The sequence below is a fragment of the Mauremys reevesii genome, linkage group 8 (genome assembly GCF_016161935.1).
Source record: "Mauremys reevesii isolate NIE-2019 linkage group 8, ASM1616193v1, whole genome shotgun sequence".
In the NCBI taxonomy this organism is placed as follows: Eukaryota; Metazoa; Chordata; order Testudines; family Geoemydidae; genus Mauremys; species Mauremys reevesii.
The window spans coordinates 91074446-91099952 of record NC_052630.1 but is presented as its reverse complement, the minus strand read 5'-3'; the positions used below and the strand labels follow the sequence as shown (position 1 = coordinate 91099952).

The 25507-nt window shown below is 44.4% G+C and overlaps 1 protein-coding gene across 3 annotated transcripts in view; it reads left to right on the top strand.

Annotated features, from left to right (window-relative positions):
* The first annotated feature begins 410 nt into the window (after positions 1-410).
* AK4 (adenylate kinase 4) overlaps positions 411-25507 on the top strand; it is a 35734-nt gene continuing 10637 nt past the window's right edge. The window contains exons 1-3 of one of the 3 annotated variants that reach the window (XM_039483152.1): positions 411-613; positions 1113-1294; positions 24556-24675. In XM_039483152.1, the coding sequence (XP_039339086.1) occupies positions 1150-1294; positions 24556-24675 (265 nt within the window). In that variant the 5' untranslated portion in view covers positions 411-613; positions 1113-1149. Of the gene's footprint in view, positions 614-686; positions 706-746; positions 767-1112; positions 1295-24555; positions 24676-25507 lie in introns of those variants that run through there. The other 2 variants (XM_039483151.1, XM_039483150.1) reach the window with 2 other exon arrangements.

The window sequence follows — 25507 nt, the reverse complement described above, 5'->3', positions numbered from 1 at the left end:
TGCCCCTAGATCAGTGGTTCTCAAACTTTTGTACTGGTGACCACTTTCACAGAGCAAGCCTCTGAGTGTGAACCTCTGCACATTAAAAATGTGCTAATATATTTAACTATTGTTATAAATGCTGGACGCAAAGCAGGGTTTGTGGGGGAGGCTGACACTCACAACCCCCCCCCCATGTAATAACCTCACGACCCCCTCAGGGGTCCCAAACCCCAGTTTGAAACCCCCTGCCCTAGACCCAAGCCATTCATACAGGGAGCTGGGCGGGAAGCCGGCTGGCTGGTGTGGTTGGCTGGGATTTGTAGTCCTTGTGGGCGGTTCAGTTTGCTGGTGGGCGTGGGAGAGACGCACCAATAGGACTACAAATCCCATTGCGCCAGGCCCTCTGGAGGCGGGGCTGGGTTTGTGACAGCTTGCCACTGGCCGTCTTCTTCCCTGCTGCTGGCAGTGCTGGGGCTGGCGAACCGGAGCGCTCGGCGCGAGCTAGCGCGCGCAGCTGCTCCCGCTCCCGGGGCCGGGGCTCGCGTTTGCAAAGGGACCCCGCCGCCACGCTTGCTCTTAAAGGCACAGGCGGAGGCGAGGCGGAGCGGCAGCCTGCTGCGGGCTATGTTGGGTCAGTAGCGTGTTATGGGACAACTCCTCGCACGTTTTTTTTAAACGCCATATTGCAGGAGTTTCCCCCCTCCCCAATCCCCCTACGAATTAGTGAGTTGAGTTTCCCTCCCGGAGGAGGCGGCTCTTTGGAAGCGCCGTGGGTGCACTCAGGGTGGGTGGGAAGGAGGCTCCCCCGTCCCCCTTGCAAGCAGCACTGACATCGGCGGGGGTCCCTAAGGAGCCCCAGGAACCCAGTTACTCGGCGCGTTGGAGGCTAAGCCCGCAGGCAGCTGGGGAGAATTGCCCACGTGCAAAGAGCCCCCTGCTCCCCCCGCACGATTTGCGAGCGTCTCCGCTGTAACTTGGGGGTGGCTGGGCGGAGATGTCGGGCCTGGCGCTGGCGGGGTTCGGCGCTCTCTTCCTGGGGCCGCTCTGGTCGGGAAGGGGTGCGGGGGGACCTGCTCCTTCCCAGGCCACTGCTGCTCTGTAACTTTGCCGGGGTCGCTGTCGCTCCGCAGGGATCAGCGGGGAGCTCTGAGTGCGGGAGCGGCTGCGATGGCTTCCAAACTCCTGCGAGCCGTCGTGCTGGGTCCCCCCGGGTCTGGCAAAGGGACCGTGTGCCAGAGAATTGCCGAGAGCTTCGGGCTCCAGCACCTTTCCAGCGGGCACTTCTTGCGGGAGAACATCAGGGCAAAGAGCGGTAAGTGAATGCCCAGCTGTTGAGGATCTGCTCACCCAGGGGCGCCTACGTGTTGCCTTGCATGCAGGAGGCGCCCTGTGTTGCAGACCATCTGGGCTAGCGAACCGCAAGGCGAAATGGCTCAGGGATCAGTCGGGGCAGATGATCCTAAACGCTGTTTGTCCCGAGAGGGGAATTGTGCCATGAAATCGGGCCTTTTGCAAAATGAACCGTCGCTCAAGAAGCCAGTCGACAGGCTTGTGTGTGTGTGTTGCTCACTGCATTGCATAACCCACTTGATTCACCATGTAATCAAGAGTGAAGAGAAACAGCACCTAACAACAAATTCTTTACATTTTTGTTACGTTGTAATGCAGCCTTTGTCCACTAATATGGTGCGTGACGAGGCTGACCAATCTTTAGTCTAGTTAGGAAGCCAACCTCTATAATATTAGGGATTTCGTTTAAAAAAACCCTACAAAAACAATAGAGTTCTTGGGTAATGAAAACTGCAACAAATTACCCATAACAGGAGGCAATTGTGCCTCTTTGCACAATTTGCAATACACAGGGGTTAAGTTCACTCACTTTTTTTCCTGACGTAGTAAGTACAGCTGTGCAGTTTAAAGGGATGCTTTTTTTAAAATCAGTGTTACTAATATCAGTGAATACAATTAAAACTTTTAAAATGTACTATTCACCATGTATGCTGCCTGGCTTTTTTTTTTTTTATTGTGTGAAAAATTGTAACTTCCTGGTTTTCATGTTTAAATCCACACAATTAACTTTTTTAAATACTTTTCTCTGAAAAGTTAATTCTTGCATGCTTAGTAATTGAGGTTCAGAAGAAGCCAGTATAAATAATTAGTGTGTGCCCGTTCATCCATTATTAGCTGTGGTTTTGGGGAAATACTGCACACTAGCTTTATCTGAGTACAAATATTATGTATCCTCAATTCATAATTCATTGTGAAAAATAGCTCCCTTCTCATGTAGTGTTACAAATATATCAGCTGGGTTGTCTGCTTAGTTTTAATGCTAAAGCTTAAATCTCATCATCCCCTCTACAGGCACATATGGCTTGAAAGGCAGTGGAACCAGTGCAGTTCTGCTGCATGGGGCAGGTTATGGCACATCTGTGCAGTGAAGTACTGTACTGTGGAGCTGTGCTGTAAAGGGGGTTCACAGAGACTTCTCTCTGGTTCTTTTTTTCAGGGTGGAGGATGGTGCTGGGGTATGGCCAGTAGCTGTGACCACATGAACCTGTCAGCTTATCTCCTATGTAGTGGAGTGAGTTAGTTCATACTAACAGAAAATCTGCAGTGAAACATGGGCTGCAGACTAGAGTCACGGGAAAAGATCTTGATGGTCCCGTGCTCCTCATAGTTCTCCCAGCTCTGGGCAGGGGAAATAATTTGGGCTTCATAGAGCTAGGCATTATTAAACTGGCTCAAACTTGGTTGCTTCTGGAAGTATTTTTATTTTTTCTAAAATAAAAACTTGTGCCATTTCTTCCTCTAACATATAAATGGTAACCTGGCATTGTAACTTATAAAAGAAAATATTTGCTTTAGGAATGCAGCCTTTTATATGCCGTTTCATCTTGGAGCCAGTGTTTATGGCCAAGTTGTAAACCCTTCAGAAACAGGCTTCATAATTAAAAGACTAACAGAGCCAGGGGTTGAATTTCAGTGGTGTCTGTTTGGGGGAGTTCAGTCCCCCTCACTAACTGAGCAGTGGAGTATGCTCAGTGCACACAAGCTAGGGGCTACTTATCACCCCTGTATAGAATTTTCAGTGAAGATCCTAGAATCTATTTCCTTTGTGTATCAATATTAGCTATTCACTTTCATGTGTGACAGTGGGTAATTATGTAAATACCACTTGAATTAGCAATAGCACTCTCTTATTCCTCTATCTCTTCCTTCTTTCTCTTGCCTCACTTCTCTGGGGCTAGATCTAACTAGACGAGGTTTTCTGGTACTTGTGCAAGCAAACCCTCCTAGCATTAACACTGCTTATACTGGCAAAAATGCTTTTGCTGGTATAGCTTATTCGTACCGGTTTCCTGAGCATAATTAGCTATACTCGCACAAGCATCTTTATGTAGCTATAATTGCATCTGCACTAGGGTTTTGGTGGTATAGCAACGTTGCAGAAAACATTGCAGACCTCACCAACGTTGATATACTAGCAAAAGTTTCTACTGTGGGCCTTGCCTAGATATTTTTCCTCTTATGGTAGACTGTTCACATCCCTTTTCCATGAACCCTTATTTTTGCCTATCTTTCCCTCTATCCTCTTATTCTCCCCCACTTCCCATTTTGAGTTTTTTTTTTTTCTTTCTTCAATCTAGTCTCATTTCCTTCTTCCTTTGTCACACTCCTCCTCTTTCAATGTGAGTTTCTTCTCCCCCCTTCAAGAGGTTCACGCTGGGGCTCCTGCACAACAGCACAGACTTTGTGGTGCCTAGGAACAGTTTGGAATGGATAAGTGTGCAGCAGTTCTTGTTGGGTTTCAACCTGGAACTGCTGGCCTCACTGGAGATGTAATTCTGTGCAGGAGCAGAGGTGTGAGTTTCCCCTGAAGTGAAGTATTCTTACTGAGGTAACTAAAAATTAGAGAGACAGGAAGATGCGGGATGCCTGCAGTTTCCATGTCCAGTTTACATTCCTGAGAGCTTTGATTTCATTGGCATTAAGAGGTCTTGTGCTAGCTGTAATTTAGATGGATACAGCCAACTTTGGCATCTTATATGGTAAGACTTGCTGCCTGTTACGCTAAGGGCATGGTTACACTTGCAGATGTAGAGCGCTGTGAGTTAAACCAGCCCTCGGAGAGCGCAGTAGGGAAAGTGTTGCACTCTGTCCACTGCAAGTGCACTGGCGTGGCCACATTTGCAGCACTTGCAGTGGCATTGGAAGAGGTGCATTATGAGCAGCTATCCCACAGAGCACCTCTTCCCATTCTGGTGCTGTGGCTTGTGGGAAGGGGGCGAGGGGTGCGGGGCATTCTGACTCCTGTCCCAACGCCCCGTTATGCATCGCTTCGCATCGCAGCAATCCCTGTGCTTCTATCCACATTTGGTTCCATCTTTCAACGTTTTTTCTATTGCACCCTCTGTCTTCCCTTTCGGTCTGTGGGAATGGAGCTCGAAGTGCTAAGGAATATGCTGATGGGTCTCGCCAGCACGTCACGTTTGGCAGTTGAGTTACTCCTTAAGATACAAACTGACAGTGAGGAGTCCGAAGATGATATCATCTTGCGTAACGCATATGACATGAGATTGCTTGTGGCATTCACGGACATGATCACCACCGTGGAACGCTGCTTTGGGGGGAAACAAGCACATCGTCATGCTAGTCTGGGATGACGAGCACTGGCTGCAGAACTTTCAGGATGAGAAAAGCCACTTCCATGGTACTGTGTGATGAGCTCGCCCCCACCCTGCCGCGCAAGGACACGACATTGAGAGCTACCCTGCCGGTGGAGAAGTGGGTGGCTATTGCAGTCTGGAAGCTGGCAACTCCAGACAGCTACCGATTGGTCACTAATCAGTTTGGAGTGGGAAAGTCGACCGTTGGAATCGTGTTGATGCAAGTTTGCAGGGCCATCGCATCCTGCTCAGAAGAACTGTGACTCTGGGTAATGTGTGAGACATTGTGGCTGGCTTTGCACAAATGGGTTTCCCTAACTGTGGAGAGGCAATAGATGGCACGCATGTTCCTATTCTGGCACCAGCTCACCTAGCCTCCAAGTATGTTAATCAGAAGGGATATTTCTCTTTGGTTCTGTAGGCGCTTCTGGATCACCATGTGCATTTCATTGACATTAATGCAGGCTGGCCCGGAAAGGTGAATGATGCATACATCTTTTGGAACACTGGCCTGTTCAGGAAGCTGCAAGCTGGGACTTTTTTTCCAGACCAGAAGATCACCATAGGGGAAGTCAAAATGCCCATTGTGATCCTTGGAGATCCTGCTTACCCTTTAATGCTGTGGCTCATGAAACCTCACACAGGGAGCCTTGACATCAGCAAGGAGCGATTCAACAACAGGCTGAGCCGGTGCAGAATGAGTGTGGAATGTGCTTTTGGCCATTTAAAGGATTGCTAGCACGCACTGTATGGGAAGCTGGACCTGGCTGATGACAGCATCCCCGCGGTTATATCCACGTACTGTACCCTCTATAACATTTGTGAAGGGAAGAGCGAAAGATTCACTCAGGCATGGAACTTGAGGTTCAACACCTGGAGGCTGAATTTGAACAGCCAGAGAGCAGGGCTATTTGAGGGGCCCAGCGTGGGGCTGCAAGGATTAGGGATGCCTTGAGGGAGCAATCTGAGGCTGAAAGCCACCAGTAATGTCTGGTGCCCTGCACGGGAGTGAAGTGCAGTGGTTCCAATGTTAGTAGGAATCTGTGTTTGCTACGCTGACTTGCAGTGCCTGTTGGTTTCCTGGGCTAAGGTATCTTTTACTTAATGCAATAATAAAGAATGTTTTCAAAGCCAAAAAAGCCATTTATTGAAAAGAAACACACTGCTTGGGAAACAGAAATGGCAAGGGGGTGGGGAACGGTTCATCACAGATGTGCATATGTCCTGTTATCATACTCAGCCTTCCTGTCCAGAGTGCTGTGCAATGAGTGCTGCACTTCAGGCTGGCTATAATGCATGGTGATGGGGGTTGAGTGCAGTGGGTAAGGGTTGTAGTTTGCAGGGCTGGGTGGTGAAGCTACAGGTGTTGGAGGCAGCTGGTGGGGATAAGAACCCAGATGTTGTTGAGGGAAATGGGTTGGAGGTGAGATGGGGGCACAAGGGAAAGTTTTGGGACAAGGGTTGCAGGGCGGGGCAGGTGTGGTAGGGCTCCGCCTGCGTGGCTATGAGCGCCTGAATAGAGTCCGCTTGGCACTCTATGATGCTTATCAGCCGCTCCGTGCTTTGGTGCTGGTGCTCCGCATTCTGCTGGTGGAACCTCCTTGCACTCTCCCTCCACTCCTGCGCTTTTTGATTTTCATGAAGGGACTTCTGCATTATTTCATGCAGCAGTCTTCTGTGCTTCTATGTGGCCTCTTCCTAATTCTTTGGAGTCTCTCTGCTGGTGATAAGATGGATGGTTGAGATCTCAAGGTTGCATCTGTAAAGGCAAAATGCAACACTTAACAGAGGCAGCATTGTTCATACCAGACAGAGCAATGATTCGCCCGCACTTAAAGACAAGCACAGTCTACACAGTAGCAGAATTTGCCTGTCTCAAAGCGAGCGCACATAACCCACTGGAGCCCCAAAATGGTGAGTAAGCACAGGGTCGAGGGGGACTGATTGTTTCACTGCTGTCCTGTCCTCTGGGGTTCTGTGCTTTGGGGAGAGCCAACAGCTGCAGGGGGCCCCTATACTGAACACTGTCCCCACATTCTCCACTGGAGTTCGTCCTGGAAGATATCTCGCTGCTGAGGGTGACCTGGGAAGCAAGGGAGGGTCTTCTACTACAATGCGGCTTCCGCCCTGGCCCATATGCAGCTTGCCTGTGTGCAGCAATGGTCCCCCCCCACCTCTCACGGCACAGTGGCACAGACATGTTAGCCTGACTGGGACAAGGAGCACAGTAGCACTCCCAAGGATTCTGTGCAAGCACATTGCACAGCTTCTGCATGAGACCTTTGAAGAGATCACTGAGGCCGATTACCGTGATGTGAGAGAGCACATCAACACCCTATTCTGCATCTAGGCATGCATGCGGCCCTAACTCTCCTTGCCCCAAGAGCCCGCACTGAATAACTTCCTTCCCAAAATAAAAGCCGCTTACCGAGAACCCCCTCTGGTGTTTGTCCTTCCCCAAGGACTGGCCGCTGTGACTGGCTACCTTCCTGCTGGCTTGAAAACAGCTCCTGGCTGCATACATCTAGGGATGCCGGGGTGTCTTCCTCCTCCTCAGCACTCTCACTCCTACTTTCCTCCTCGTCCTCCTGCCTTGTTGCACTGGGCTCTGAAGTGTCCATGGTGGTCCTTGGAGTGGAGGTGGGGTTGCCCCCCAGTATTGTGTCCAGCTCTCTGTAGAAACGGCAGGTCACGGGGGTAGCACAGGAGTGGCTGTTTGCCATGCGGGCTTTGCGGTAGGCATTCTGCAGCTCCTTCACTTTAACCCTGCACTGCAGTGCGGCCTGGTCATGGCCCCTTTCCATCATGTCCCTTGATATCTGCCCGAAGGCATTGTAATTCCTACAGCTGGAGCACAGCTGGGACTGGACAGCTTCCTCCCCCCAAATGCTGATGAGGTCCAGCGCCTTGCCATTGATCCATACTGGGGATCCCCTGGCACGTGGAGGCATAGCCACCTGGAAAGATGTGCTGAGAGCACTCCATGCCTGGCTCAGCAAACAGAAAGGGGATTTTCAAAATTCCCAGACAATTTAAAGGGCGGGTCTGATGGTTGGTCACCTGAGGACAGGGCAGTAGAGTTCAAAGTGATGACCAGAGTGGCTAGAACAGACATTGTGGGATACTTCTGGAGGCCGATCAGAGTGCATTAACAGACCAGGGTATCCACACTGGTGTTGTGGCGTCCAGCCAGGGCGCACCAAGTGTTATGCCTCTTGTGGAGGTGGATTACCAGGAGCACTTCAACTGCGGAGTCTGGGTGCTCTATGTGCCTTGCCAGTGTGGCTGAATCGTGAGTTAGGGCATCCGGGGCTGCTTTACTTGCAAGTGTGGCCACGCCCTAATTAGTATTGTCTCCCTGTTTCCTTGTGCTTCCCTGGCCCGTTGCATCCATCTGTTTGTGTTATAAGTAGACTGAGTCTAACTCTTTGGAGCATGGACAGCGTTTTGGTTCTATGATTTGTACAGCTCCTAGCACAGTGGGGCGCTGATTCATGACTGGTGCTATGACAATACAACTAACTTTAAGAAGTGAATTGAATACCTTACACTGGCCCCCAGATTACTCTGTTGACTTTTATGGTTAGCAATCAGTTCTCTTTTCCCCCAAAATGTTGTTTTCTCCTCTTACTCGGAAAGTCCTACCCAGAGAGGAAACTGACTCACTGTACAGGGGGAACAGTGAAACTGAATATACACATCCATTAACCGAAACAGAGAAATGTTTTGCCCCTCAACTTTCAGTTGTTTTGTAACAAAAGTAGGTATAACATTCAGGCGGCAGTGTGAACTTTTTTCAGTTGTGTATTTTTTTTTTAATATGTGACCTACAGGCTGTGCTGTAGTCGTTAGATAATAAGTGCTGCCCCTTACATTGATAGCAGGGATTAATTCCGCAAATTGATGACAATCCAAAGTACTATTTTAAAGATGGCTAGATTTCAAAACCAGGGAAATCCAAGTCAGGTAAACATACTGTTGCAACACTAAGGGTGTGTGTGCGGGGGGGGACGGGACACTCAAGTGTGTGAGGGTAGGGAGGGAATTTTGGTTTTGAGCTGCAAGCTCTCTGAGCCTGGAGCTGTGGCATGTCATAGACTTTCCTCTAGCAGGGACTGAAAGTAGTTAGCTGTCAGTGGTGTTTTGGCCTGTGTGACATACATTGGTTTCAGCCCAATGCCTAGTAGGTGGGTGTCTACTTTACAAGCCCCTCATGTGTGGTCTCCTCAGAGGAATTAAGGTTTGAATGAGCATGGATCCCAAATGACTGTCTTGCGTCTAGGGGTGATCATAACCCCAGTGCTGAGCCACGCTGGCATGGCAGTTCAGGAGAAACCTTTCACTATTACTGCCCATGCTTTGCTTGTTCAATGGATTGAAAAGATAATTAATCCTCCCAGGGCAGTCAAGCTGGTACCTCTCATCACTGTAAATTCAACTGGTTTGCCCTTTAAAACGACCCTTGTGTAGCTGTAAATAACCAGCTTCTAATAAAAAGCAACAGAGTCCTGTGGCACCTTAAAGACTAACAGATGTATTGGAGCATAAGCTTTCATGGGTGAATGCCCACTTAGTCAGACGCATGTAATGACTTCTAATACTTCTCTGGCTCTTTTGAACTCTTTCAGTCTCCTTATAATTAACTTTACGGGTTGGTACTTGGATCCTGATGGGTTCTTGAAATTTCAGACAAGTTCACCAGTTAAGTGAAATAATGTGACTTGCCATATCCATTCCATTATATGGGTAGCTAACAGCTTGGTAATAAGGGCTGCCACACAAAGGAGAGACTGGCACACATCCCTTTGTTAGAGAAATGATCTATTGTAATGACTATTTTGTCATAGAGTGGGCAGAAATGTAAATCTATTTACACTAATGTAAATCAGGAGTAGGGAGGGTGGCCTCAGAGACCACTTGTTAAAATCTACCACCATACTGAGGGGAAGTTTGGGATGATCTTTCCTGTCTCTGATGGAGCTTGTGTTCTGCTCTGGATGTTTATAGATGATCTCTGCAAGTCATGAGTTATCCTTCTTACTTAGAAAAGATCGTGCCAAGTGTAGGTGAAACTGGCTGTATAAGGAAGCCACCGAGTGCCACAAGTTTTGAGGTCAGATAATGTAATCTGGTAACTTGGTTCTCTTAAAGGTAGCAAGTATTATAGACTTTAAGGCAAGAAGGGACCATCATGAGGATCTAATCTGACCTCCTGCACATTGCAGGCCACAGAACCTTGCCCACCCACTCCTAAAAACAGACATACAATCTCTGGCTGAGTTACTGAAGTCTTTAAATCATAATTTAAAAGTAAACAGTTTTATATAAACTTTATTGGTCTGACTGTTGTACTAGATAACACTTATTAACACAGAAAATGTGTAACTAATTGTGCACTGGCTTGTAAACTTGTTTATAAAGTCCACTTATGGGTTTAGAAAATATCCTCTGTATGAAAGGATATGCTTCCTGCATCATGAATCTGGTTAACTGTCTTTGTGCTGTGACTCTGCAATAGTTCATAAACCTCAGTTAAGTTAGTAATACTTTACTTGTGGCATTTGCTGGAGAAATTAATGACCACGGAGCCAAGATTTTTAAAAATACAGACAGTTTGGCTCCTAAAATAAGTGGTGCTACCTTTTTTTTAATAGTGTTGAGCATTCATCCACTTGAGAGGGACTATTCATGTGCTTAAAGTTAAGCACGTGTTTTGCTAGACTAGAGCTATCGTCTGTCTCCTCAAACCTAGGGTGCTACTGAATGTCTTTCCCACTGTCTTGATGAGAGCAAGGAGGCTGAGGATTAATTTAGATAAAGCTGAACTGCCTATGGTGAGATGAGGGCGGCAGCTTGGGTATTTAGTTGAGATATTTGCCCACTACCAGGGCTTTCAATTTGGGCAGTAGAAGAAGGGGTGGCTTGGTTAGGTTCCGAATTCATGGCAGCTGTGTCAGTAAACCCACATCTGGCAAGAAGGCTGGCCGGCTCCTTTCCTGTTGGACATGGACCTTACTAACAGTATCCAGGCCTCTCCCACCTTTTCAGTTGGACTGTGTAGTGTGTGCCATATAGGGCTATACTTTAAATCCCTCTTTGAAATTGAAGCTTGTGCAGAATGCATCGGCTCACTTTTAAAAGCAGAGCATCTTGCCTTGAGCCTCTGACGCTAAAATTCTGGGATCCCACTGGCAGCCCACTTGCTCCTGGGAATGATACAAGCTGTTGTATTTGACTTACAAAGAACTAAATGGTCTGGGAGCATCCTAGCAGAGGGACTGCCCCTCTTCCCCATGTGATATTGCTGCAGGAGAGATCAGCAGAGGCACCTGAGCTGAGTCCCCCTCTCTGCAGAAGAGAGGGACCTGGTAACAGGAGGTGCTCCGTGAGGGGCCCCTCAAATATAGAATTCACATCCCCTGGTCTGAAATAGCTGGAACTTGTTGATCTTGTACAAAATCCCATCTAGTTGACCAGGCTTTGGGAGGAGGGCTGAGAGGGTTGGGGGTGGGATTTGCTTTAGGAATCTCAGTTAGGAGATCTTGAATTAATCATGTAAGTTCAGGCAGCAAAACCTGTCCTAGCGTTGGGAATGTGCTACTAATGTAACTTTAACTTGTGGCGAGGGCACCTGGAGCTGGGGCACAGGCTTTCCTTTATCTGTGTCATTTTAAATCTGAACAGATGCAGTGTTGTACAACCTGAGTCCTCATCACCTCCTGGGAGGATGATAAATAAATACCTTCATTCTTCTAATCTCTGACTCAGGGATGAAGATGATGCGGATTTCGTAAATTGACATTGGTTTGGTCAATTCCCACCACCAGGGTTTTTTGTTCTACTGGTATTAAAAAAATAAACATGCAGTATCCAAACTGTGTGAAGTGCCTGACTCTGTATCTCTCGGTATCAAAGACGTTCAGGTCAAAGGCAGCAACTCTGGGCTAGAGTCTCGGCTCAGGCTGAGCTGTATTTGACGCAGGACCTGGAGTGGGTGGGTGGCTGTATACCACCTTTGTGTTTTCTTGATCCCTGGATCACTCTTACTGAGGGAGCTGGAGACTCCAGCAGGTAGGAGCAGAAGCAGCCAAAGCAGGGACGTTTGGATATTCGGAGAACTTTCTACAGCGTTGACTGGACTTTCTCTACCCTGTGCTGATTGGCTGTTTTGCCCAACCCTCTCCCATCTTCCCTTACAGTTTCCTCACTTTGACTTCAGTCCACACCTGCCCCTCTTACCCTCTTCGATCCTGTCCCCATACACCCTTCCCTTTAATGTCCCGGCTCCCCTCGCTTTTCTTTCCATTTAGCTTATCCACCCTCCTAGGGTGACCAGACAGCAAGTGTGAAAAATCGGGACAGGGGTGGGAGGTAATAGGAGCTTATATAAGAGAGACCCAAAAATCGGGACTATCCCTATAAAATCAGGACATCTGGTCACCCTAATCCCTCTAGACGGGGAGAGGCAAGTTTCAGCGTTGCTTGTAACCATGTTAGGCCCAGGTAGGCTGACCAGACAGCAAATGTGAAAAATTGGGACGGGGGTGGGGAGTAATAAGAGCAAGACCCAAAAATCGGGACTGTCCCTATGAAATTGGGACATCTGGTCACCCTCCACACTAAACGCACCCAAAAAGAAATAACTGTGGAACTAACATGACATTTGCTGCCATCACATGGTTAACTGTGCTTGTGCATGCTATCCCTCGTCCCAAACCTGCATCTGTCTGTTTTTAGACTGTAAGCTTTTTGGAGTAGGGGCTGGCTGCTCCTATGTTGGTACAGTACCGAGCACAATAGGGCCTCATTCTTGATTGGTCCATAGGTACTGCTGTAATAAACATGACTGAGACTACTTAGTGGATCATCTGTGTGGCGCTTTCTAGGGGTTTAGAAGAATCTTTCCAGAACACACAAGTCTGTGCTTTCCTCTGTGTACATAAGAGGAGGGGAGCATAGACCCTTGGGGTAGATGACTTCAGGTGTCTTTAAAATCCTAAGCCCAACTTCTGGCCTCAGAAAGTTGGGCATCGTTGTAATTTAACCATCTTAGTACACAGTTAACTGTTGCTAGTGTTGAATTAACTGTCTCTCTTCTTCATTAACGTTAGATAATTTAGATGACTGTAAACAAGAAATCGTGTAAAAGGTTACTTTGTACAGGGGAAAGTATGAGCTTATCTTGAGAAATCTGGCCATGGGAAAGGTAACTGGAGGGCGGTTGAAAAATTAAAACCCTTCCCATTTGGCTTTTCTTTGAGGACTTTTGTGATGCATTTTTTTCATCCATGCCAGTTTCCTAGCAGCTGGGCACTGCAGAACTTTGCAGCAGCTGTGCCATGAAGATCACACTTTCTTAGAGTCTGTGTGTTTGGAAATACATTCTCCATGAGTCAATACAGCAGTAACTTTCTCACTCTCTTGTCTTGTTTTCATTTAAATACCAGCAGCCCTGGCTGGAAACCCAAGATCTAATGGCAAGAAATGTAGCAAACCTGTAACCGCAGCCCTGGCTTTGACAAATGTGTGATCTGGTTGGGGGAGGGGGAGGAGGCTGGCTTGTGAATAGAGGAGGGAGATGGGGCAGTGACGCTGAGGAAATCATGAGGGAAGAATCTTAATTTTTATGCACTGCTTAGGTTTTGTCAATGCTCTTAAAGATTGGCCATTCCACAGGAAGACTAGTGTGGCCAGCCTCATGCTACTGCTCCCTGCCCCTTCCCTTTTAAGGCAATCTGGCCAATGACTTAAAACGTGGCTCATGCAACTCACTTTTGAACACATGAATGTGCAAGTTGCACATGATTACAGGCCACAGCTTCTCTAACGAGGGCAAATCCCAAATTGTCACATGGGAGGCTCGGTTATGGAGCCTGGACTCTTTGGTCAGTTGGCATGCGCTGAAAGTGCTGGAAGGGAGTCCCTTCCATTGCTTAAAATGTCCCTAAAGGTAGCTAAGGAGCTATGCTGAGGGGTACCGTTTTCAAGGGCAAAGATTACTGCAACATACTGCCATTACTTGAAAGCATCACTGGAGTCTCTGGCTACATCTACAGTGCAAGTTAAGTTGTAATTGCAGTGTAGGAAGGTATACCCATGGAGGCTTTAATATGGTTAGTGCGGGTAATGGTGGTAGTGAAGATGTGGCAGCATGGGCTACCAACCTGAGTATGTACCCAGGGTCCCCGGCTGGCTTCTACTGGGGCGGCAAAGCCAACACAGTCCTTGCTGCTACTGTTACCTGTGCTAGCTAGAGTAAAGCTAGCATAGGTGTGCCTACCTGCATTACAATGCTATCTTAATTTGTGATATAGATGTACCCTATAGCAACCAAATGATTGGAGAGAAAAACATAGTGGAATGGTATTTTCTATTTCCTCCTTTTGGAAAATGAAATCTGCATTTCTGTATACTTGCTAAGGATGAGTTGTTTATGTGAGCTGTGTGAAACTTACAATGTCCTTCATTCATTTCAAGAGCTTGGGTTTTGTAAATTAGATCTTGGGTAATTACATTGTTCTCATGCCACCTTAACAAGCTTTTGAAACGCTTTTTTGGCTTTGGGCTAGTACTGAACCATTAGATCAGTATTCACAGCAGCTGTATAGTCTAGAGTCAAATGATAAGAACGGCCATATTGGGTCAGATCAAAGGTCCATCTAGCCCAGTATCCTGTCTTCTGACAGTGGCCAGTGCCAGGTGCCCCAGAGGGAATGAACAGAACAGGTAATCATCAAGTGATCCTTTCCCTGTCGCTCATTCCCAGCTTCTGGCAAATGGAGGCTAGGGACACCATCCCTGGCTAATAGCCATTGAAGGACCTATCCTCCATGAATTTATCTAGTTCTTTTTTGAACCTGTTATAGTCTTGGCCTTCACAACATCCTTTGGCAAAGAGTTCCACAGGTTGACTGTGCATTGTGTGAAGAAATACTTCCTTTTGTTTGTTTTAAACCTGCTGCTTATTAATTTCATTCGGTGCCCCCTAGTTCTTGTGTTATGAGCTGGAGTAAATAACACTTCCTTATTTACTTTCTTAACACCCGTCATGATTTCATAGACCTCTATCATATTCCCCCCTTAGTTGTCTCTCTTCCAAGCTGAAAAGTCCCAGTCTTATTAATCTCTCCTCAGACGACAGCTGTTCCATACCCCTAATAATTTTTGTTGCCCTTTTCTGAACCTTTTCCAGTTCCAATATATCCTTTTTGAGATGGGGCAACCACATCTGCATGCAATATTCAAGATATGGGCATATCATATTGCCTCTATATAAATCCATGGTATGTTCTGTCTTATTATCTATCCCTTAATGATGCCCAACATTCTGCTAGCTTTTTTGACTCCCGCTGCACATTGAGTGGATGTTTTCAGAGAACTATCCACAATGACTCCAAAATCTTTCTTGAGTGGTAACAGCTAATTTAGACCCCATCATTTTATATGTATAGTTGGGATTATGCTTTCCGATGTGCGTTACTTTGCATTTATCAACACTGAATTTTGTCTGCCATTTTGTTACCCAGTCACCCAGTTTTAGAGAGATCCTTTTGTAGCTCTTTGCAGTCTGCCTGGAACTTAACTATCTTGAGTAGTTTTGTATCATCTGCAATTTTTGCCACCTCACTGTTTACCTCCTTTTCCGGATCATTAATTAATATGTTGAATGGGACTGGTCCCAGTACAGACCCCTGGGAGACACCACTATTTACCTTTCTCCATTCTGAAAACTGACCATTTATTCCTACCCTTTGTTTCCTATCTTTTAACCAGTTACCAATCCATGAGAGGACCTTCCCTCTTATCCCATGACAGCTCACTTTGCTTAAGTGCCTTTGGTGAGGGACCTTGTCAAAGGCTTTCTGAAAATCTAAGTACACTATATCCACTAGATTCCCCCTTGTCCACATGCTTGTTGACCCCCTCAAAGAATTCTAGTAGATTGGTGAGGCATGATTTCCCTTTACAAAAACCATGTTGACTCTTCCCCAACAAATTATGTTCATCTATGTGCCTGGCAATTTTGTTCTTAACTATAGTTTCAGCCCAGTTTGCCCGGTACTGAAGTCAGGCTTATCAGCCTGTAATTGTTGGGATCACCTCTGGAGCCCTTTTTAAAAAATTGCGTCACATTAGCTATCCTCCAGTCTTTTGGTACAGAAGCTGATTTAAATGGTAGGTTACAGACTACAGTTAATAGTTCTGCAATTTCACATTTGAGTTCCTTCAGAACTCTTGGGCGAATACCATCTGGTCCTGGTGACTTATTGCTGTTTAATTTATCAGTTTGTTCCGACACCTCAATCTAGGTCAGTTCCTCAGATTTGTCACCTAAACAGAATGGCTCAAGTTTGGAAAGAATTCATTTAGTTTCTCCGCAATGCCCTTATTGTCCTTGTGTGCTCCTTTAGCATTTCGATTGCCCAGTGGCCCCACTGATTGTTTAGCAGGCTTCCTGTTTGTACTTAAAGTTTTTTTGCTATTGCTTTTTGAGTCTTTGGCTAGCTGTTCTTCAAATTCTTTTTTGGCCGTCCTAGTTATATTTTTATACTTCATTGCCAGAGTTTATGCTCCTTTCTATTTTCTTCACTAGGATTTAACTTCCACTTTTTAAAGGATGCCTTTTGGCCTCTCACTGCTTCTTTTACTTTGTTTATCCACGGTGGCACTTTTTTAGTTCTCTTACTATGTTTTTTATTTAGGGAATACATTTAAGTTGAGTATTTTATTTTAATAGCCTCTCTAATCTCCCTGAGCATTTCACAGTCACTTATCACTGTCCTAGTCAGGTGGTTGATAATATATCCCTACTGCTATATTCTTATTATTAGAACATGATTATCTTTTAGTATACGTGCAGGGATCATCTTTTTGTTCTGTGTTCGTACATCACCTGTTACAGTGGGGTCTTGATCTGTTGATGCTCTAGTATTACAAATAATAATCTGCATTTTAGATATTCAGAGCATGGGGACGGTGGTTTGAAATGAGAAATTTAACTTTGAAACTTTCTCAGTGGGAGTATAAAGCTGACATTTCAGGCAATATATTGTATCGAAGGGCTGTATTTACACATGTGGCTTCAGTCAGCAGAGCTCTGTATGCTGTAATAAACCTAGAAAAGCTCTATTTAAACTGAAAAAGGAGAGGAAGTTACTGGCTCCTTCCAGGGATCTGTCCTTGGAGGTGGAGTTTGGGGACTTTTGGAGATCAGACCAGCCAGTTCCTTACAGATGTATTAATCAGTTTTGTGGTTTTGTAAGTCATTGGGGCTTGGGGGTGGGGAGGAGGAGGAGGAGGAGAAGAAGGTTCAGGCACTGGACTGGGACTCTGGAGACCTGGATTCAGTTCCTAGCTCTGCTACAGACTCCTTGTGTGATCTTGGCTAACTCACTTAATTACTGTGCTTCCATTTTTCCCCATCTGTAAAATGGAGTAATCAAGTTCCATTTCTCCAGTCATTGTCTGCTTAGCTTATAAACTCTTACTCTTACTATATATCTGTACAACACCTATCACAGTGGGGCCTCAGTCTCAGGTGTTACTGTAATGCAAATAATACAAATATTACAGAGATGGGGGAATCCCATAAATACCTCATAGGAGATCTTAGCACTTCAGGATTAGGTTTGTTCTGTGACAAGCAGTAATTCATCCCAACCTCTGTCAGGGGAAGGTTCAGTTACTGCAACAGTTTTCCCTGGGTTAACTTTGAAGATTGCTATGGGAATATATTAATTTTTCCTCTTTAAAGAAAAATGCTTTCTCATGACCTAGGAGGGAGAGAATACTACTTGGCAAATTAACCTCATTTTAAGTGAACTTCCCTGAAAATGTATAAACTTCATTCCTGAAAAATGTGCTGCTTTTTAGAGCGAGACTAATCAATAGACGTAATTTAGAGGAGGCTGGGATGAAGACTTGGTAGAGAAGTCTATATAAAATACCTGGCACCCAGCACAATGTGGGTTCATTCCAAAGGTGGTAACCTTTGCTTTTTCAGAAGGAATGTTATGAATGCCAGGGATAAGCTCTATCTGGTCGGGATGACTTAGCAATGTCCAGAGAGGAAGAGCAGTCCATTAGTGGCAAGGAAATCATCCTAACCATCCCTTCACAGAGGTAATGGTGGCGATGGAATTTTAACAAGGGGCCTCCGGAACTTCACTAGACTATGAATCATCTGCAGCGTCTTCTAGGTCCCTGTATGTGCTCCAGGTACAAGAATGTGACCACGGCTTCAGTGTTGAGTGAAGGATGTACAGGTTTTGCATGTCTGACCTGGCCTATTTTTGAGAAATGGACGTAGACCCCAGTCCAGCAACTGCTTCTGTGGCGGCAGATTGCCACTGAAGTCAATGGGGATCTGTATAGAAAACTTCCCCTTGTGGTTAAGTAAATAAACATTGTTATGAACACCAGTTCATATTCGGAATTGCAGTGCTTTGAATCTGGGAGTGTCTCTCCCTAGCAACAAGTGCATTCTTGCCAAGCCCTTGGCTTAGTGCAGACCATGTGAACAGGTAACAAAAAATGTGCATTCAGAAGGGTGTGATAAAAGTTCATGCCCACAAGTTGCCTATGCACAGGTTGCATAAGACATGGTTTTTCCCTCTGATGTGTTTAGAGACCTTGGAAGCAGGAGAAAAGTGAACGACAGTGCAGTAATGGTGGCAATGTGCATTCATTACAGCTGGTGACCATTCCAGTACAGAAATGGATTGCCTTCAATTGTAAAAGTCACTCCTGGTCATCTCTCTGTATTTACACAGGCTCACCCTGTTACTACAACAGGCAAATAGCTGACTTCCCCATGCTATTTTAAATTCCTGTGTAGAAGAAGTACCCCATTAATCTCAGTCCAGCGGCTCATCTTTGCAGTCCACTGAGTGAGCTTTTTGCCTTACAAAAAAAGAACAGGAGTACTTGTGGCACCTTAGAGACTAACAGATTTATTTGAGGATAAGCTTTCGTGGGCTACAGCCCACTTCATCAGATGCATAGAATGGAACATATAATAATAAGATGTATATGCATACAGAGAACATGAAAAGGTGGGAAGTTGCCATACCAACTCTAAGAGACTAATTAATTACGATGAGCTACCCCAGTGTTTCTTTAAAGACTACATTCTCACATGCCGGAATTGGACATCCATGTAGTCTTTTTAATGTTCCTTCGCAGCAATAATCTCAGTTCTAGGATATTTCTAGGGCCCAATCTTATTTTGTTTTTGTCAAGGTTTCCTCCCCCACTCTGAACTTTAGGGTATAGATGTGGGGACCTGCATGGACCCTTCTAAGCTTAATTCCAAGCTTAGATCTGGTAATGCTGCCACCAGCCAGAATTCAGTGTCTTGCACACTTGCTGTCCCCCCCCAAAACCTTCCCTGGGGAACACAGATCCAAACCCCTTGGATCTTAACACAAGGAGAAATTAACCATTCCCCCCTCCTTTCCCCCACCAACTCCTGGTGAGTCCAGACCCAATTCCCTGGATCTTAAAACAAAGAAGAATCAATCAGGTTCTTAAAAAAGAAAGCTTTTAATTAAAGAAAAAGAAAGGTAAAAATCATCTCTGTAAAATCAGGATGGAAAATACTTTACAGGGTATTTAGATTTATATAGCCCAGAGAAAACCCCCTCTAGCCTCAGGTTCAAAGTTACAGCAAACAGAGGTAAAAATCCTTTCAGCAAAAAGAAGCATTTACAGGTTGAGAAAACAAACATAAGACTAACACGCCTTGCCTGTGCTACTTACAAGTTTGAAACATAAGACTGATACAGAAAGATTTGGAGAGCCTGGATTGATGTCTGGTCCCTCTCAGTCCTGAGAACGAACAACCCCCAAAACAAAGAGCACAAAACAAAGAACTCCCTCCACCAAGATTTGAAAGTATCTTGTCCCCCTATTGGTCCTCTGGTCTGGTGTCTGCCAGGTTTACTGAGCTTAACTATCTGTTTATGACAGTTTTATTTATAGAAAGATCCCATTAGCAATCCTTGATCAACCTTTGATTTTAGCATTCCTGAAGGAAAGTTTCTGACCACTTTCTTCATTGAAGGTGTTGAACTAGTGGGCTTGTCTGGAGGGATAGCTCAGTGGTTTGAGTATTGGCCTGCTAAACCCAGGGTTGTGAGTTCAATCCTTGAGGGGGCCATTTAGGGATCTGGGGCAAAAATCTGTCTGGGGATTGGTCCTGCTTTGAGCAGAGGGTTAGACTTGATGACTTCCTGAGGTCCCTTCCAACCCTGATACGCTGATTGCTTTAGAATTTCTTTAAAGGTTCCTCCTGAGGGGCCGAATTATGAACCCTGATGTGGACCTGTGAAGTCTGCTTGCTTTGCTGTGCTGGCACAGGTGGGTAGGACAGCTGCTGCCAGAGTGGTGCTCCCCCTTCTGTATAAGTGGGTGGGGAGTTCACTGGAACCAGCTTGTATCAAGGTGGAAGTAGGGATCCCAGAGTTGCCATCTTTCCTATCCTACTCCCTGGGGTTGTAAAGCTGTGCACTGATTCTTCTTGGTCTGGGTTTTAACCTTACAATTGGTCCTAATTAACTAGTTGTTCTTTGGAGGGCTTTTGAGGCTTGCTTGCTTTGTTAATTTAAAAAATAATTAAAATTAGGGCTGTCAATTAATCCTAGTTAACTCAAGCAATTAACTCAAAACAAATAAACTAGATTTTAAAAAAACTAGTGATTAATCACACTGTTAAACATTAATAGAATACCAATTTAAATGTATAACATACTTTTTGATTTTTTTCATTTTCAAATATATTGCTTTCTATTACAACACAGAATATTAAGTGTTCAGTGCTCACTTCGTATTTATTTTTTATTACAAACATTTGCATTGTAAAAATAAACTAAAGAAATCGTATTTTCCAGTTCACCGTATTCAAAGTACTGAGATGCAATCTCTTTATCATGAAAGTGCAGTTTACAAAGGTAGAATTACTATGCTTTATTTCTGAGTGCAGCTATGTGGGGGAAAAAAGGTAAAACTTTAGAGCCTGCAAGTCCACTCAGGCCTACTCATTATTCAACCAATCGTTAAGACAAACTAGTTTGCTTAGATTTATGGGAGATAATGCTGCCCACTTATTTACAATGTCACCAGAAAGTCAGAACAGACGTTCGCATGTCACTGGTGTTGCAAGGTATTTACATGCGAGAGCTAAACATTCACATGCTTCTTCATGCTTCGATTGGTAAATTTTTATCTTTTTTACAGTGCAGGTATTTGTAATAAAAAATAATATAACATGAGCACTGTACACTTTGTATTCTGTATTGTAATTGAAATCAATATATTTGAAAATGTAGAACATCCAAAATGTTGTAATAAATTTAAATTGGTATTCTTTTATTCCTTAACGGTGCGATTAAAATTGTGATTAATTGCAACTTTTTTTAATCTTACAGTTAAATGTGATTTTTTTTTAAATATTTTGACAGCTCTGATAAAAATACACCATTTGTGCATAAATGAAATCCAAGAAAAAAAACTCTCTGTTTTTTAAACTGGCATTCATTTGTTTCATAAAGCTGATTTTTAAACAGTGGTATCTGATAAATTATTAGTCACAGGCCAATTGATAAGAAACTTCCCTCTGACTAATAAACAGGGGGAATGCCCATTTTTAATGTGTAACCTCGAAAACACGCTGCTATCCTTTGGGGGTAAGAATATTGAGGCAAAATGAGTGAATTGCTTTACTCTGTGTACCAGACTTAGTGTTTTAGGTTTTCAATAATGCTTCAGCTAGTTAAGGGGAAAACACATTCTGTTCATGTGAATAAACTTTTTTTCGTAAAAGCTACAGAAGACTAAAAGATGAAGAGACTTGGTAAAAAGACGGAAGGAAACAGTGGTGAAGCACTTCATTCATACCTTGGTGCTGTGGGGGGCGAGTGTGAATGTGAGACTGCCCTCTAGAGGTTGGCTGAAAGATAGGATACAGGACTTGCTGCTGCTACAACCATCAGCTAAACAAGTGTCATTCTCTGTCTCCCTCTTCTCTGTCCCCCCATTAGTTCTGAGTCCTGTGTAAATGGAACGGAAGGAGCAGAATTCTAGTCCTAGCACTGTTGGGAGATTTATAGATGGACTGACTGCAGCACATCGGTTTGTTCCAGCAGTCGATGAGAGCAACCTTCTCCATAATGAGCCCATTCCCCTGCAAGTGCAGGACATAGTTCCCAGTGGAGGTCTTACTGGACAGCATTAAATACATTTGAATTAGCCAAATGTGTCTTCATCCACCCAAGCCTGTGTATGCTACCCAAAGTAAATGATAAAAATAGATTGAGTATTGTATTCTCTGGTTAAAAATCTTTAACCTGTGCCCTGTTTCAGATCATAAGATGAAATGTGTTGCTCATTGAGAGATTACTCTGTCTGTTTTAAATAAGTCAGGTTTTAAGCTCTCTAAGTGAATAGGATTTAAAAAATATGGAGCTCTTGAGATGATGGCACTTAATTCTCAGTAAGATTCAATCTGTGTTTGAGCTCATGTGTAGTTGGTTTTGGGGCATAGTATTTTGCCACAATTAGGAAAATGAAGTTTCTGGAGAACCTCTGTTCCTGGGTTGGTGGAATCTGGTGGAGATGATTTGTGGTTTTCAGAGGCAGCTGTTTGCAGATGAATTAATTCTGCAGCCCGTCCGTGACAGAGAACTGTCTGGTATACGCATTCTCCTACCCAGTAAAAGGTAAAAACGTCATAGTTCCAAACTCCTGCAGGGACAGAGTGTTGCAACTCCAGGCTGGTAAGGGCACCTCCTTTAAAAGGAACACTTGAATTGTGATAGTTACACTAGTACTGAAGTCAAGGGATAGCTTTCCACCTCTCGTGTACTTCACACCATTTAAAAAAAACTAGTTAAGGACCTTTGAGCATGGTTATTGTACGCACTTGTCTCACTGGAAAATTTACAAGTGAGTAAGTCTATCAAAAGTTGGTAGACGTTCCAGAAAATGTTAGCTTAAGGTGGCAACTGTTGCTTAGGCAGTTCAAGCCCATGAAATATGGGTTAGAAGGAGATGCACTTTTATTCTAACTGTGAAATTCTTGTTACAAGAAGTGATACTTTTTACAGTTCTTAATATTGTATAACTGCTAGCACCCTGTGACTTAAGGGATATTATTCACATGGGGAACTGAATCAGAGAAATTAGGTGACTAGGCCAAGGCTGCACAGGAAGTCTGTAGCAGAGCTAGAGTTAAACTTAAACATTTTGGGGTCCCACTCTGGTGCCTTAACCACCCTCTATTCCATCTGAGTCTGACATTCCTATGAGGCTTTGATACTTAGTTGAAAAAACAGCATTCTCTACTGAAGCAGAAAATGTTGTACTCAAATTTGCAATGACAACAGTAATAAGTTCTTGTTATAGATCTAATTATATATAGGTGATGGCTGTTTGAGTGACTTTGGCTATTGCAAGACTGTTTTAAGATTTAATTATCCTAACTGCATTGAGTTTTGCGCTGGTACAACAACGGACTTTGAAAATGAGCACTGGATTTTAAAAAAATTAAGCCAATTCTTGAGATTTCTGAAGCGTATAACAGTAAGTTTGCAAAAGTATTTAAAATTATTCATTCCTGGGTGTGTATATATTCAAACAGAGAAGAAATACACATTCCAAGTTCAAGCTCTTGCTCTAGAAAAACTTGGCTAGAAAGCAATGTTCTGTATTCAGTAACAATAACAAAATGCTTTGTGCAAAAGCTCAAGCGTGGGTTCAGGTTTTTGATGAACCGTGTTTAACTTTGTTAGTGTTTTGTGTGCAGACTTCGTGAGAATTCCTGTCTCTGAAGTCCTATGTAAGGGATGGTGCACATTTTTATACCACTTTAACCCTTAATTTTTTTGGGGGTGGGGGGGGAGAGAATAGGAGTAGAGAAACTCTCAGACAGGTTTAACCCTACTAAAATTACCAGCACTGTTCAGAATGTCTGTGCAGTGTTCCAGTACTCTAATTATTTTTCACACTCATGGGAGCCTCTGCTATCATCCCTGTAGTACTCTGTTGAAAATCCATTCTCTGAGGGATTGCGATGGTTATGCATAAACTTGTGTCTATAGAAAAAGGTTTAAATTCATAGTCTACTTGCACAGCGCCTAGAACAATAGGGCCCTGATCTGGTTAGCCGAAGCACCACCACAATATAAATGTTTAACAGTAACTTTTAAATATCGCTACCTGTGTTAATAATAACATAACATTAAAACAGAGTTTTAAAAATATTAGTCTTATTTTTGGCTTATTAGTCTGATTTCACTGAGCCTTCATGACTCAACAGAATCATTTAACTTATGGCCATTTTTGTTTTCTGGTTCTTACAATAATATATGCTGCAGATGCAGTGGGAAGGGTACTCTTCCTTCAGAAAAAAACTCTTTCAGGGAGGGAGTCATTTGTAAAATAAAATAAATATGTAATATTTAAGTTTTTGGGGTCAATGTTGGCAGAGTGTCCCTCTTAAAATTCTGCATATACATCCAGCATTGCAAAAATTAGAACAAATGCACTTCTGTGTTCTGCTGTCCCTAATCAAGAATCTATACAGTATCCTTTCACCCAATCAATTGAAGAAAAGGCTGCCAACAATCACTTGGCATTTTCCTGGCCGCTTTTGCGCCTCAAGGCAGCCTCACTCTTTTATTCCCTAGCCTACAACTTCACAGCTGGCAAATTAGGTTTTCCCACAGCACTGTTAAATGTCCCTGGACACCAATAACAAGGAAGTGTTCCCAACAAAGCTAATGAACAAAAAGGAGGCTAGGGAGGGGTTTCTGGATTAGTGTTATCAAGGAGAAATTTTAAGATGTGGTGTGTGGTGTTTTTCAATTAAAAACAAAACAAAAAAACCCATGTTTTGTTTCTTTAATAGAAGTTGGTGTCTTGGCAAAGCAGTATTTAGAGCGAGGCCTTTTGGTACCGGATCATGTCATCACCAGTGTCATGATGATGGAGCTGGAGAAAAAGCAGTCTCAGCATTGGCTACTTGATGGTAAGTAAATTGCGATAATCTTGTTTCCCTTGGCTCTGGTAGCTCATTGTGGATTGAAAATCCTAGTCCACTTCAGCTTCCTTGAAGCCTATTTCTTTGAATAAGACATTACTCTCCCAGGAACGATTTCACTGGAAAAACAAATAAAACCAAGCACAGCTTTTCAATATTTTTAGCAGCTAGGGAGGGGTGAAGGAGAAAGCAAAAACGCTTCTGAGTGCTTTTAAGGACAGAGCTGTTCAGAGCTGGTCTCCTCTTAAAAACTCATGCTTCTGAAAATGAAACTCCGATCCTACTTGCAAGAGATCACAGGTACTGAGGAAGGACTTTCTTAATTTAAGCAAGAGGTCAGAAGCTCCACTCAACATACTGTCACTCTGATGGAAGGGGTTTTACATCACCATCATGGTAGTCGTACAGTATGGAACAGGGCCTAGTATAATGCGTCGTAGAGCAAACTGCTACCGAGCATGTCTGCAGTCACCATTCGCCTTGCCGCTCTCTCCTCCCCTGTGGGTTCTTTGTGTCCTTAACAGTCAGGTCTCTGTTGCCCGGTATCAGCAGTTTTCAAACTATGGGCTGTGGCCACCAGAAATTCTGTGAACCTTGAGGGGCTCAGTGTCAGTTCTCTTAGCTCATGGGGAGAGAGAAGTCACTGCTGGTGACCCTCTGTGCAGAGTAAGAGGGGAGGGGTGAAGGGAAGATGTACAAGCCCCTAGCTTGTTCCTCCTCCTTTCCACTCCTGTGAGGAGCAGTGCGCATATGTCGGGCCAGTCTCCCCTGGGAAGGTATGTCAGAAACCTTGACTTAGACCAGCTTTATGCAGCAGACA